Source organism: Syngnathus acus, chromosome 22, assembly GCF_901709675.1.
Source record: "Syngnathus acus chromosome 22, fSynAcu1.2, whole genome shotgun sequence".
In the NCBI taxonomy this organism is placed as follows: Eukaryota; Metazoa; Chordata; class Actinopteri; order Syngnathiformes; family Syngnathidae; genus Syngnathus; species Syngnathus acus.
Window position 1 is genome coordinate 2,768,675 of NC_051106.1, and position 13,387 is coordinate 2,782,061.

Here is a 13,387-nt window from a genome sequence, read left to right on the forward strand (position 1 = left end):
TAGAAGAATGTTTTCTTCCTCCTTCAATTTTAAAAATGATTTGCACAGGCAGCGGGAGACTCCTCTTTATTGATTTTTTTTTTTTTTTTAAATAAATTAATTGTGTATTCCAAATGAGCTGGTGTTCTGTCACTTACAATGGCTGCCATTCTTTCCCCCATTTACCTAATTCTCAGTGACTTGTTTTCCAGAAAGCCAGCAATGGGAAATTCTGACAGCCAGTACAGCATCCAGGGCCTTAAAGCCACGAGCTTTGGTTTCTCTGGGACCCAAAAGCCATACTCACTAAAGCTTGGCTCAGCCACAGACGACCCTCTGTCACCTCACGAGTGGTGGAAAAGTGCGCCGGTGAGCTCCGGGTATAAGGCCAAATGCGTCAGCAGAGGTTGTCTCTCCCCTCCAAAGAGCCGACAGCCTTACTCGCCTCGTCACGACTACATCTCCAGAGGCGCCAGGGGTAGCCCGAGCGAACACCGCTTGCATCGGACGACTGGATGTGGCATACGCAAGCGGCACGTGTCCGATGACTATGAGGATAATCCGTATGGTGCCGAGCTCAATGGTCATACTTTGAATGACCAGAGAGACAAAGAGCAGGTTCTAGAGAAACAGAGTAGCCCAAGAGTAGTGATCAAGAAGGACGGCAGTCTGAGAGTGGAATTCACCAACACCTCAGGCAGCGATTTTCTCTTGGATGAGGTCACTGGTCCTGTACAGCTCCTCAAATTCTCTGCTAATTTGGAGTCCCCCTCCACCCCGAGTTTGCCTGGTTCCGGGAGCAGCGAACCTGATGGCCTCCACAGTGGTCCTCCTCCAGCCTCTACCTCTTCCACTGCCAGAACCAGTAAAGGAAGCTCTCTGAGCTCAGATGGCTCCTGGTATGATTCTCCTTGGGGAGCCAGCACAGAACTTTGTGAGCAGGACCACCAGTCCTGTTCTTCTAACAGGACACAAGTGCACTCCCCCATCCACCATGACTCTTTCACTGAGCAGTCTCCCCCCGTGTCCATCGCCGGTCTCTATAAAGATTCCACAATGGCTGCAACCTTCCCAATAGCCAAAGACCTTTCCTCCCATTTAGAGGCGGCTCCTGTTGGCCAACAGCCACATAGAGCCTCCCTTGCTTCAATCTTGGATGTCCCTTTGGAAGATGAATGCCTTGAGGCCCGCCAGTATTCATCATACACGCTACCCTGTCGAAGACCCAAAGCTCACACCATGAGCGATGGTCTGGATCAGTACCCCAACCATGAACAACATCGGGAGCGGTCTGGATCGGAGTTTGGCTTCCACAAGAAAGCTTCGATAAAAAAACACATTCGACGTTTAAGTGACTGGACTGGCAGCCTCAGCCGTAAGAAGAGGAAGACCCAGGTAATGTGGCTTGAATTTTTTCCTGTTTTTGTTTGGTGATCGTAGCGGTCTCTGTCACTGCGATCAGACTGGGTACAATGTAAAACACTGTTCCTGTTTCTTGCTACATTTTATCTGAGGATGGAAAAATATTACAAGCAGAGTACTGCAAACAGAGAATCCACATCGTGATTAATCGATGTAAAATGAGATACTGTTTCCACTTTGACAGGTCAGAGGAGACAACGGAAAGTATTACAACTCTTTTCTGCTTAGCTCCTGAAGGTTTCGATGAACAATATTGTTCAAAACCAAAATGTATTTTTCAAAACATTCCATTTGACTGACTTTGACATCAATTGTTCCTCCATTTAGTACTTCGTTTGGCCTTGCCTTGTAAAGGCGGCAACATGCTTTTTTGGAAAGCGCCAAAAGGAATAGCCGTAAGCCTTTGAGAGGCTCTACTGGAGTGCAACTTAATCCTAGCTCAAGATTTAGCCTCATCCCTCTAATGTTAATGAATGGATTTGGTTGTTCTGCCTGTTATGTGGTGCAGATGCTTTGGTCTTCTTTTTGCATCCCTTCGAGAGAAAGTCTGCTAATAGGGATTGCTGTTCAGTCATTTAAGTCTGAGCGTAAACTAAAGCAAAAATAAAACTGTGATTACATTTTGCTGACCTTTTATTACATGGACTTGTGAAGTGCAGTGATTTATTTATTTTTTTTTTAACTGGATATTTTGTCATGGCCTTTTTGCTTGTCTCTGTAGTGACACGTAAGCAACTTTCACTTTATATTAATGACGTCCTGCTCTAACTGCATTGCCATGTGTTTGTACTTAACTCTTCATTGGCGTTGGATAGAACTCAGTGATTTACTTCCACCTCTTTTTCCTATCAAATTTTTATCTTGCTTTCAGAAATTCTATTTGCTTTTAATTGAACTTTGAGTATAGGTACTCAAAAAAAAGAAAAAGCTGAGGTAGATTTATGTATCCACCCAGCCCAAAGCTCCCATGCATCTCTAGCTTTTGGTTTCCTTCCAGCTTACGGTCCACCAGAGTTGTTTTGTGAGTTTAAAGGTCACATTGTGACCGAAGAACCTGCTTCAAACAAGAAACAGATGCTGACTCATGGATGTGTGGCGTCACCAAATCTGCTCTCTGGCGTTTCAGGTGTCAGGTTGAGGAATAAGTGAAATCGGTTTGAATCAATAAATTATACCATGGCCATTTTTCTATTAAAACTGTGTGATACAGTAAAGCTAATAAAGGCAGCGAATAAGCACATATAGTGTGTCTGCACGTTGGGAAATGCACAGCTCACTCCAAACGGTTTGCCACAATCGATGCAGCAATCTATTCAAGTACAGGTAGGCTTCATTAGATTTGGAGAGTGCAATTCCATCGAGTATTCATTTGTAGAATTGGGAAGCCACTCCAGGCCGTAAAATGATGAGAAATTATTCCAGCCCGGAGGGTTCTAACCTCCCCAGGTGCCGTCACAGGAAATTTGCCCCACTTTCCCTGCCTACTGAAAGATCAAGTCACCGTAATGCAGACTTTGAAGTAGCTTTGAGTGATTTGAGTGCATGTTTTCAAAAGTTCCCCTTCAACTTTTGCAGTGCCTCCTGGCTAATGGAAAGTGCACACTTTGAGTTGCGTTCCATTTTTGACTCACACGGCTTGACATACAGAGGTTTGTAATGCTCACGGCTAACATGGTGTTTTTAGTAAGTAAAATTGTATGCAAGGAAAATGAACCTGTGAACTTGTTTCTGTATTGGCATCGTATCGAAGGAACCATTGGTACTATAGTGGTCACTGTCTCAAACACCTCTTTATCATCTACATGCCTCTTGTTTGTCTTATCAGGAGACTCGGCACAAGGACATGAGCGATGTCTTTGACAGCGGCGTTGACGGCATGACTGCAGACACCAGCTCCCCGTCTCAAGCGTCAAGCCTCTTGTGGTTCCCAGGAGCCCCGAGGACTCAATCATCGGGGGCTATTCACCAGTCGACCAATGATGCCCTTCGCCAGAACATTTATGAGAATTTCATGAGGGAGCTGGAGACGGGTAGTGGACAGGGAGGGAGCGAGAGAAGAGACCCTTCCACGGGCGAAGATGACGGCGAGAGCAGCAGCGAATCGGCCGAAGGCTCTCTGGAGCAGATGGACTTGCTGTTTGAAAAAGAACAAGGGGTGGTCAGACGGGCGGGTTGGCTTTCGTTTAAGCCTTTAGTGACACTGCAGAAGGATAGGAAGCTGGAGCTGGTGACACGTCGCAAGTGGAAGCAGTACTGGGTTACCTTGAAAGGTGAGCTTTTTCATCTTGAGCAGACATTTGGAATGTTCATGTTCAACCGGCGTGTAAATTTGGACAAATAGGTTAAGCCTAATAATTAACCCATCAGCAATCTCCTAGAAATTGAAATTTTGGTTAATTTTAGGATAATTACTACATAGGCATTGACAATTTTTATTTCCTGGAACCAATTTGACGAGTCATCTTCTCTTAGGATGTACATTGCTGTTCTACGAGACGTACAGTAAAGGGTCTCCGGAGCAAGAGCTCTCACCTCGTTACTCACTTCTGGCCGAGGACAGTATCGTGCAGGCTGTTCCGGAACACCCTAAAAAGGAGAACGTCTTGTGCCTCAGCAACTCGTACGGAGATATCTATCTCTTTCAGGTAAAGTCTATGACACGTACGACTATTGTTGCGAAAGCTATGCACGCAATGTGCCCAAACATGGCAGGTAAGAGGTCTAAGAGCACATTTGCCACTTGTGCTTACTGACCTACATATCACCACTTAACATTAAAAGCTTGCCAGACTGCATTATGATGTTCAGACATAGTTTGCATCTAATAGAGTGAGCAGCTTACATGCCCCCGAGGCAAAGTGCAAAGAAATCAGCTATTAAACATAAAGACGGCAACGAGTTTATCCTTTCATTTTCCACACGGCCTTTGAGACCGTTTTGTGTTGTTTTTAATTAATTTGACAATGTAAGAATGAAATGTAGGTTTGATATAGGCCGTGTTCATAATGCTGCATGTATTGATTCAGTAAAGCAAGGCTCGCCAATTCATCAACTTGACTCCCCCCCCCCCGCAGGCCAGCAACCAGACCGACCTCGAGAACTGGGTGACAGCCATCCATTCGGCCAGCGCCTCGCTGCTGGCCAAGCGCCAGGGAAAGGAGGATACAGTTCGTCTGCTGCGAAGCCAGGTCCGCGGCCTCTTGCAGAAGATTGACATGGATGGGAAAATGAAGAAAATGGCTGAGCTTCAGCTCACTGTTGTCAGTGACCCCAAAAACCGCAAGGCCATTGAAAACCAGGTGAGTTGATGTTATTGATGTTGTGGTCCTGATAGACGCAGAAAGAAATGGCGTCAATGCATTGAACAAACTGGAAGGCCTCAAGTGAATTTGACAAGTTGTCCCCTGGGTTGTATTTCCTGGAAGCTAGCATTGATTAATTTCAGACCCTGCATGACAGTATATGTTGTTTTTTTGCCAACCACATGCTGCGCTGTGCTTTATTATACGGCTTTGTATGGCTTCGCCGACAGTCTTGTGCTTTTAATTTTGCGGGATAAATGCATCAATCCCCAAATGATTCACAGGGGCCCAGGGGAACATCTTTCTCCTCAAGTATTAGACTGAGATTCCAGATGTTTTCCGGTAGTGGGTTCTTCACTTTTGTTATTACATGACGACGACTTGAAGCTAGGGGGGAATCGCTGCAGTGATTACAATATTTGTTTACCTTAATATTGCTTCTGCAAGTTTGTCTCCATGGAGGTTACCAAGAGTCTTGAGTGCAGATGTCAACGTGTTGGTGTGCTCGTATGTTTCCAATTAGCCCCCCTGCCACCTCAAGAGTATATTCAGAGACAGATGCGGTTTTGAGTCAATGATAGGGTCAGAGGTGTATGTCATTTGATGTCGGTGCCCAGAGGCTGATGATAGATTGAACGTTCTGTTGGGGTTATCCAGAACTAACAGGGTACTTTGATGTAGCGGAGCCGTCCACCTCCATCCATGTGCCAACAAACTGCTTTTGAAGATTGTCTTTGGCGCTACTGATCACATAAGATTGAACAATTTTCTTGGGTTAGGTATTTTATGCAGAATGTCAAAAGATAAAACAGGGTTTCTAAAAAGAAGGCCTTGTTCCGTCTTGCTTGCATCATTTTTCCACTCATGTTGTAAGAGCAGCTGACCGCATGAAAGTTCTGCCGTTGTTTTAGTGTCTTACTAGCCTCTTTTCAACAAGCGTCGTAAATACCAAACATGGAAACACTGTCACAAATCTATTCGGCTGTCTGCGTAGCTAGTATTATCTACTGTACAAAGATTTACATTGCACTTGATTTTTTTTTCCCCAAAGGTTTCAGTTTGAAAAGTCTCAGGTTCATTAAACACCACACTCGCGTCCCTCTTTGCGACAACCCTAATCCTAAAACAGGCCGTGAGAGTGACTGCACCCAATTGGGACAATGCCAAGGGGTCCATTATTGTAAATGAATTCACAATGGCAAGTGAGACCTAGTTAATGTCACTGGCTGTAGAGGGTTGTTTTATCCAAGTGTTCTCTTTAAAAATGAGTCTCAAGTCACTTCTGGGCTCTTATATGGGGCAAAAAGGAATGGGGGACTGTCAACTGTAAATAGTGGGGGTTAAAGGCTGCTCTGTGCAGCATCACCATTCCTCAAGACTGTGCATTAAAATGGGCATTTATTGCACACATCTCCAATGCTCTGCTTGTATCAGCAACTAATGTATGCCTTTAGCCTCCACCAACATCTGCAAGCAATTGCATCTTAATGGAAACATTCTTCTGACCCAACCTTTTCCCCTCTTTTACATTCTGTCCTCACTTCAACGTAATCGTCATTCCTAGCCACCAAATGAATCGCGAGCTTCAGTTCCAACACGAAACTTTCCCCCCCAACTCTCATCCTTTAGATCCAGCAGTGGGAGCAAAATCTGGAAAGGTTCAACCTAGACCTCTTCAGGATGCGCTGTTACCTGGCCAGTCTTCAGGGCGGCGAGCTACCCAACCCAAAGAGCCTGTTAGCAATCGCCAGCCGCCCGACCAAAACCACCCTGGGCCGCCTCGGGATCTTCTCCGTCTCATCCTTTCACGCACTGGTGAGAAAGCAAAGGGCGGGGCCAAGAACGATTCTATGACTGATGTTTAGATCCTTTTAACATTCCTTTGAGTTTAATTGACCTCATGTCCAGCAGCAACCTTGAACATCATTAAATCTTTGAAAACCTTTTGCAAATGTGCTGATGTTATAGAAACGTAAATCTAATTAAGATCATGTGATTAAAGGGACTTTTCGTTGAGCTAGATGATTATAGTTCTCATTTTGGTCTTTTGTTCAGATTTGTTCCAGAGATGAGGCTACACTGCGCAGGCGCTCATTGTCACGGACTTTCCGAAAGCACAAGCGAGGCCTTTTCTCTTCCCTCAAAGGCCTTGACACCTTGACAAAGAAGGGCAAAAGGGTCTCGGCGTCACAGGTAAACAAAATATTGGTTGTACTGATACAGTAATATTTTAAGATGAGTATTGCCTGCTAATGGACCTTAGAAAATTGATGATCATATGATCAAATGTTAAACATTTCTTGAATTTCGATGACCTCCACATTTGAGTCAAGTTCAGCAGCAACATTTTGCTAAAACCATCAAAGTGATCAAATGTATTGTGTTTATTATTTATCATAGCATTGCATTTAATGTGCCAGAGCACTTCAAAAATGTGTCTTGAAAATATGGCTTTTAAAGATCATCGAGTAGCCTAAATCTTCGGTGGCACAGATAGATAAAAAATGCTGCGTCCTTGTGGTCAAATTGACTGCAGCCCTTGTCCTAAATTGAAATAGTGTGTGGTTCCGGTCCAACAACAGCAATTCTACCTTGAAAAGACTCCAAATAATCTCACTTAATGCAAAGAATAATGAAAGTCTGGCCTACAGGGTTTTAGAGCAGTGTGTTCCTGTAAGAAACCGACGGGATATTCACAAAATGTGACCGTGTAGAATTCATAAGACCATTCCCGCAACATAAAGCTTCAGGAATGTGCACGTACACACACACACACACATTCACATTTAGGTGGTCCATCACAGTTGTAAAATTATCTCGCTACTATTGTAACAGGTAGCTTTGTATAGTTTTTTTCCCTTAATAAATCAAATCAAAGTTTAAAAAAATATTTTTAATTTTATATTTATTTTATTTTTATTTCTTATTTTCTTTTATATTCAAACTTGTTTGATTGTGTTAAATATCACTATAGGATAAGCAGTCTTTTTTTCCCAGTCTTCCTTTCTTGGTATTTTCATTTTTTTTTTTGTTTTTTTTTTAAATCGACAAAAACACAAGGGAGCAATCTTAATACCTGTCTACAGGGGGTCGGTTGAAGTCCTTCCAGCTTTACAGTTACTCATACTTTTTTTCATACAAGAATCCCAAATACATGTGTGCTCGTTTTAAAACACACTACAGGAAATACTTGGTTACTTTTCAATTAGATTTTATGGAACTTTACTCATTTGCTATCGTAAATAAGTGTACTTAGCATCTTTATGCTGTGAGGTCATCCGTGTTTCTCGAGTTACGGGGTCATTCAAATTCTACATGTGGCGCACCATTGACTCCTAACTGTGATTGACCATTAACAACAGTCTGTCACTAATGAGGTGTGTGCGCACATTGTGACTTTTCATGAGAAGCTCAAATCGGCCGCTCTAATGAGTCACAGTTAGGATTACGCCATGCAGGAGGGCCGGGATTGCACTGCAGCATAAACATCAATTATGAATGGCCATATGTGGTAGATGGCATTCCCCATTCTTCCCTCAACCCCGTGGACACAAGCAGATGGTTGCTGTAAAGATGCTAAATATTAGATGTCCATCCTTCTTTTATTATCCCAAGGTCCTCGTTCTCTTAGAACCACATTTAGCGCTTTTTTCTCATTTGGCTTGAACGCTAATTAGGGAGCGTAAATGCCGGTAGTAGTAAGGTGGCGTGGGGTTCCTGGACATCTGCTGCTTTATACAAAAGTAAAGGAGCTCTCTATTTTTTATATGATCTGACTCTGGGAAATCCAACTCCTTCAATGACATCATCATTCCCCATGCCTGTTCTCCACAAGGAAGTGACGATACAATTGAAGGATTTGGACAGCCGGGCTATCAAAGAGCCAAACAAGCTTAAAGTAGATCCACTTCACGCGTTACTATTTTATTTAGGCTTTCAAATTGGTCTTTAGGTCTAATCCATTTTCCTTCCATTACTATACACTTCCCAAATTCCCTCTTGATTTGTCACAACTTCTTCATCAAACTCTCTTCTCTTCCACGCATAAATATCAGAACGATTGCTGGCAGCCCTTCTGCCACAGCTTCCACACTGAGTCATCTGTGTTGACTTAAGCTCATTTAACCCAGCGCACGACAATCTTGTCCCAGAGTCATGTTCGCTCGTCTTCTCCTCCCACTTGTTTGAGTGCCATCATCCCCTTTAGCGGCGCTATATGTATACCGTAAGAAGCTGGCCTTCACTGGGGGTGTGGGAAGTAGGCCAGAGCGGTCTAAGGATTTTTGGGAGAGTTGGTAATGCTATAATTAGTCAGTTTACAGGAAAGCAATTGTGTTTACAGCCACTTTATTCTCTTGTAAGGGGGGGGAGAGTTACTAAAGTATTATTAGGGCGGGGTCAGATGGGGCCACTTAATATACTGTATCTCCAACACCAACGACACTGTCAGAAACAATAGTCAAAGGTACTAATGTAGAGCTCACAAATGGTTCTGTACCCCACTGTAAACAAATTACATGTACCGTATTTTCCAGACTATAAGGCACACCTAAAAACCTCAAATTTTCTCAAAAGCCGACAGTGCGCCTTATAGTCCGGTGCGCCTTATGTATGGACCAAATTCCTAAATTTAAATTGGCCCGAAGCATTGTGTCATGAAATCAATCATAAGTGGCCCGCTGAAGACTGAATCATGAATCAAAAAGACTATGGATCATTATTTTGTGATTATAAAGTAATTTGTTGCGTCTGAAGTTGAAAAAAAAAGATAAAATGGAGAATGATTTGATTTGGATTAAAAATCTGACATGATGCATTAATGGTGCACCTTATAGTCCGGTGCGCCTTATATAAAGACAAAGTTTTAAAATGGGCCATTCATTGAAGGCGCGCCTTATAGTCCGGTGCGCCTTATAGTCCGGAAAATACGGTAATATTGCTGCATCTGTAGTTAACAGTTAATTAAAAAACATTTGTTGCTATTCATGAATTCCATTGACTTTGGGAAGTATTTTTAAGTTTGACGTGATATGGCAATATGTCATCTTCTCCGCAGATCAAATCAGGGAAAAAATCTCTGCAGGCCCGCTCTGCAGGCTGCTGAGCAAGCAGTTATCACACAAGTGGTGGCTTCTGTTTATGTTGTATTTGAGAGGTTGAGTCACCTGCAGCCTCAGGCTCACACAACAATCGGAAAGCATGAAGCAGCAAGAATCTTGTTATTTTAGACTTTTAATAGGGAAAATGCCGTTGTCCTCATCCGCTTCATCTCTTTGTCCATTCACAACCTCTTTGCTCACGCACATTTCAGCACTTTGAAAGATTGCCACCCACCACACATAGGTTTTAATTAACGTCGGAATAGCTCGATCCGGGTCTAATAAGATGTCACTTCATACCGGTAATCGCTTATGAGTCAGTGGGTCCCTACTCTCTCCCGCTCTCATATGCCCATCTCTTGATCTCAGATCTTTGAGAGCGACGCTGGAGGTCAAGCGCATGTTCCGCCTCCCAAGAACACTGAGGTGAGTCATTTCATGCCCTCACTTCATCCAGCATGGTGTGTGGATCTGTGATTTATGATTTAAAACCTCCTTTCTCTCAGTCATCCATGTCATCCATCATTTTATGTGCTCACTGATGGGTGCCAAGGAGTCGTGGTAGAAACACGACCTTTTCCACCCAATCCTGGCTTTGATGGTGTTTATTTGAAAAATGGACTTATATAGTATGTCCAGCTCTCACCTTCCATGTCAGTCTGCAAGTGTTAGATATACAAACAGCTGTTTACTAGCTTTTTTATAGTCGTACGTATAAAGTGTTGAAATACAGTGTGGGCTCTTAGAATTCATTATTTGAGTGTGTGATGACCAAAAGCGCCGACTGATCGTGTAAGTTTATGCATGTGCGGTAAAATTGTCAGCCGACTGAGGAGTGTGAATCTTGACCATCTGGGCCGCCAGACGTTGAGGTTTCTTCAGCCCTCAGGCAATTAAATTCTTAACATGTTTACATCAAGAATGCGTGATTTAGTGTTCCGAGGTTTAGATCCAAACCTTACTATATTTATCAAAAATAAGTTATAATGTGCAGCAGTATTCTCTCACTTGGAGTTGACAACTTAATTATTCGTTAATTCCAGTTGTATTTTTCGCTGATCTCAATTAATGAGCCAGTTATGCCTTAATATGCCAACACGGCTGCACTTTTCCTCCAAATAAAATGTCCCTAAAGGCTCTTGAGGGGATTAATCATTTATTGTTGACAAATGAGCACGACGAAAACTGAATGAGTGTTCGTAAGTTCCACAGGATGCAGTGATTCATAGTCGGCGGTGTGTCGAAAGCTGCCCGCCATCAGATGTTTAGAATTGGAGCGGAAGTGGTTTGGGAAACAATGCAGTCTTTCATTGGGTAAATGCTTTAATGTTGCTTCAAATGTCAGAGGCTCCCCACGGTGGCGTCCTTCGATCTTTCCTTGATTCAGGTTATTTTGATGTAGGGAGTAAGATTTCATGGTGGGAGGGTGGCAGGAAGGCGCTAAGGTTAAAATCTCCATTCAATTGCCTTTGATGATTAGTTCTCCACATGTCGGCTAAATTGATGCAGTGGAGCCAGCTTTTATGGGCTGCCTGTCATCCATAGTGTAAAAAGACTGGGCGGAAACAGAAACTAACAGTAATGCTTCTTTAGTCAATGTAATTGAGGGAAATTGTCTAAAATTGTCTGCAACACCAGTTGTGATTTTTCTATTTTAGTCCAAACTGGAGTATTTGTGTTTCTCCGTTGCTAAGTGGAGCTGAAAGGGTGTAGTAGTGTATTTATGCAGCTGTCACCAAATGTCCTCACGTACTTCTTTTTTAAATTTTTTTTTATAGAAACTCTGGTTTGCGAGTAGTTTCCGCTTTCCAGAGGGAAAGACTGAACTATCAGTTTGTGTGTATTTCTGACTGAATAGTGCCCACAGACTGACCACACAGGGCACTTATTGATGGCAAAGCACGTGCCGTCTCCACAGGCTTGTTGGCACTTGGTGGTGGAAGGTTGACCAGGCAACCGCCTGCCTCTTCTTCCCCTCTGTGACCATGAATGGGTGTACAGTGTTAAATCAGCTGCTGCTCAGGTCAGTGGAGGCAACAAAATTTTTAGTTTTCCCCTCACGCCATATTGCTGGCACACAAATGGGGTGCTTATGTAACCAGCTGTCGTGTTGCTTGTTACTTCATCCCCCCGGTGAGTAACAATTGGCTTCGCATCCCAAAATGGATAGGTAAAGTTGCGGGTTCCAAAAGGCACCTTGTGTTCATCCATCCCTTCGTTTTTGGAAAGAGCACTGCTGGCGTTTCATTTTTTGAGGAGCAGAAATGGAAAATAAAGTCTAACGTATGTGTCGGTTTATCTGCGCGACAGCTCTTAATAGTGTTTTGTGGCGTGCAGGCTAAAAGGTCTTTTATGAGCTAACAGTTTCTGAACAATCAAAAGCTCATACGTTTCAGATTCAAACGCTCCAGACAACCACAGTCACACACAACTCGACATGAAGGGTAATTCTTAGTTTATTTAAAACTTTGGGTCGTGCCCAAATCATTCCATTCGCTAAGGCATCTGTTCCTCTCACGTCTAAACCGCAGTTGTCATCTTTTTTTTTTTTTTTTGCAGAAGTGCTGAATCACTAAAACACTCCATTGAATGAGGTTTGCTTCATTTGATGTGATGGTTTCCTCAAGATTCAGTTCCTTAACAATTGTGGTCAGAAGCTATAATTTGGTGTCTCCCGCAGGCTCATAACGCCACAGTGGCGCATTTCTCTCCAGAGACACAAAGTCTGAAGCGTAACTCCCAGCTGCCCAAAAATGATGGCTAAAGCCTTCTTCCCTTTAATGTACATCTAAAAAAAAATATATAGCAATGGGGTTTCCATATTACTTGTGACATTTTCTTTTCGAAATTAACTAATTGTCTCGATCAAATGAACTCCTAAACTTTTCCGTTCTTCATGTGATCATTGCAATGACTGGATTTTATACTGTCAAATGAAAATGTAACAAAAGCCATACAGTATATTTGCACCATAGTAAACCATTTTGAGTAATGGAGATATTTTTTAAATATATCTTTAATAGGAGTCTGTAGAGACTCACAGTCTGTTGCTTTCTCCCACCCTTGTGTTTTTCCCCCATTACCCCTTTGACACTTTTGACATGTGATACCACCCTTTCCATAATCACCCATCTGTCATTCTTCAGGGGATGGACGGGCTCACCAGTATGTACTCCATGCCGCCCCCTGAGGTTGGTGTGTGGGATAGCAACAATTGCACCCCAGGCATGCTGACCTGCATCTACATGCCGGATGGCCTGCAAGCCCAAGTTCACGTTCGAAGTGAGCAGAAAGCCACTGACCTCCTCTTGGAGGCCTGCAAGGTGAGCACAAAAGAACAATATGAGGAATTCTTGTACCACCTTGTAAAATCATCCTTGCTTATGATAATTATTTTTATATTAAATATAAATCTTGATTTTGGAGAAAGACAATCCTGGATAAAATATTGTTTTAAAGATGCTAGTCAGTGAACAGTTCACACAAGTCTTTGTTGTAGCGTATGCTGTCATTTTCTACTCCCTTGGGCCTCTAAAGCAACACACCTATTCATCCAGCGTTAACTTCACACGGTCCCATAAGATT

The 13,387-nt window shown here is 43.0% G+C and overlaps 1 protein-coding gene across 4 annotated transcripts in view; it reads left to right on the forward strand.

Moving 5' to 3' along the window:
* The window catches only part of tiam2a (TIAM Rac1 associated GEF 2a), a 55,726-nt gene that overhangs the window by 20,372 nt on the left and 21,967 nt on the right, over positions 1-13,387 (forward strand). For 3 of the 4 annotated variants that reach the window (XM_037241533.1, XM_037241534.1, XM_037241535.1), the window contains exons 3-10: positions 192-1,374; positions 3,227-3,671; positions 3,874-4,046; positions 4,476-4,700; positions 6,333-6,518; positions 6,759-6,896; positions 10,172-10,228; positions 12,949-13,125. In XM_037241533.1, coding sequence (XP_037097428.1) covers positions 202-1,374; positions 3,227-3,671; positions 3,874-4,046; positions 4,476-4,700; positions 6,333-6,518; positions 6,759-6,896; positions 10,172-10,228; positions 12,949-13,125 — 2,574 coding nt within the window. In that variant the 5' untranslated portion in view covers positions 192-201. The remainder of the gene's footprint in view (positions 1-191; positions 1,375-3,226; positions 3,672-3,873; positions 4,047-4,475; positions 4,701-6,332; positions 6,519-6,758; positions 6,897-10,171; positions 10,229-12,948; positions 13,126-13,387) is intronic. The other variant, XM_037241536.1, reaches the window with a different exon arrangement.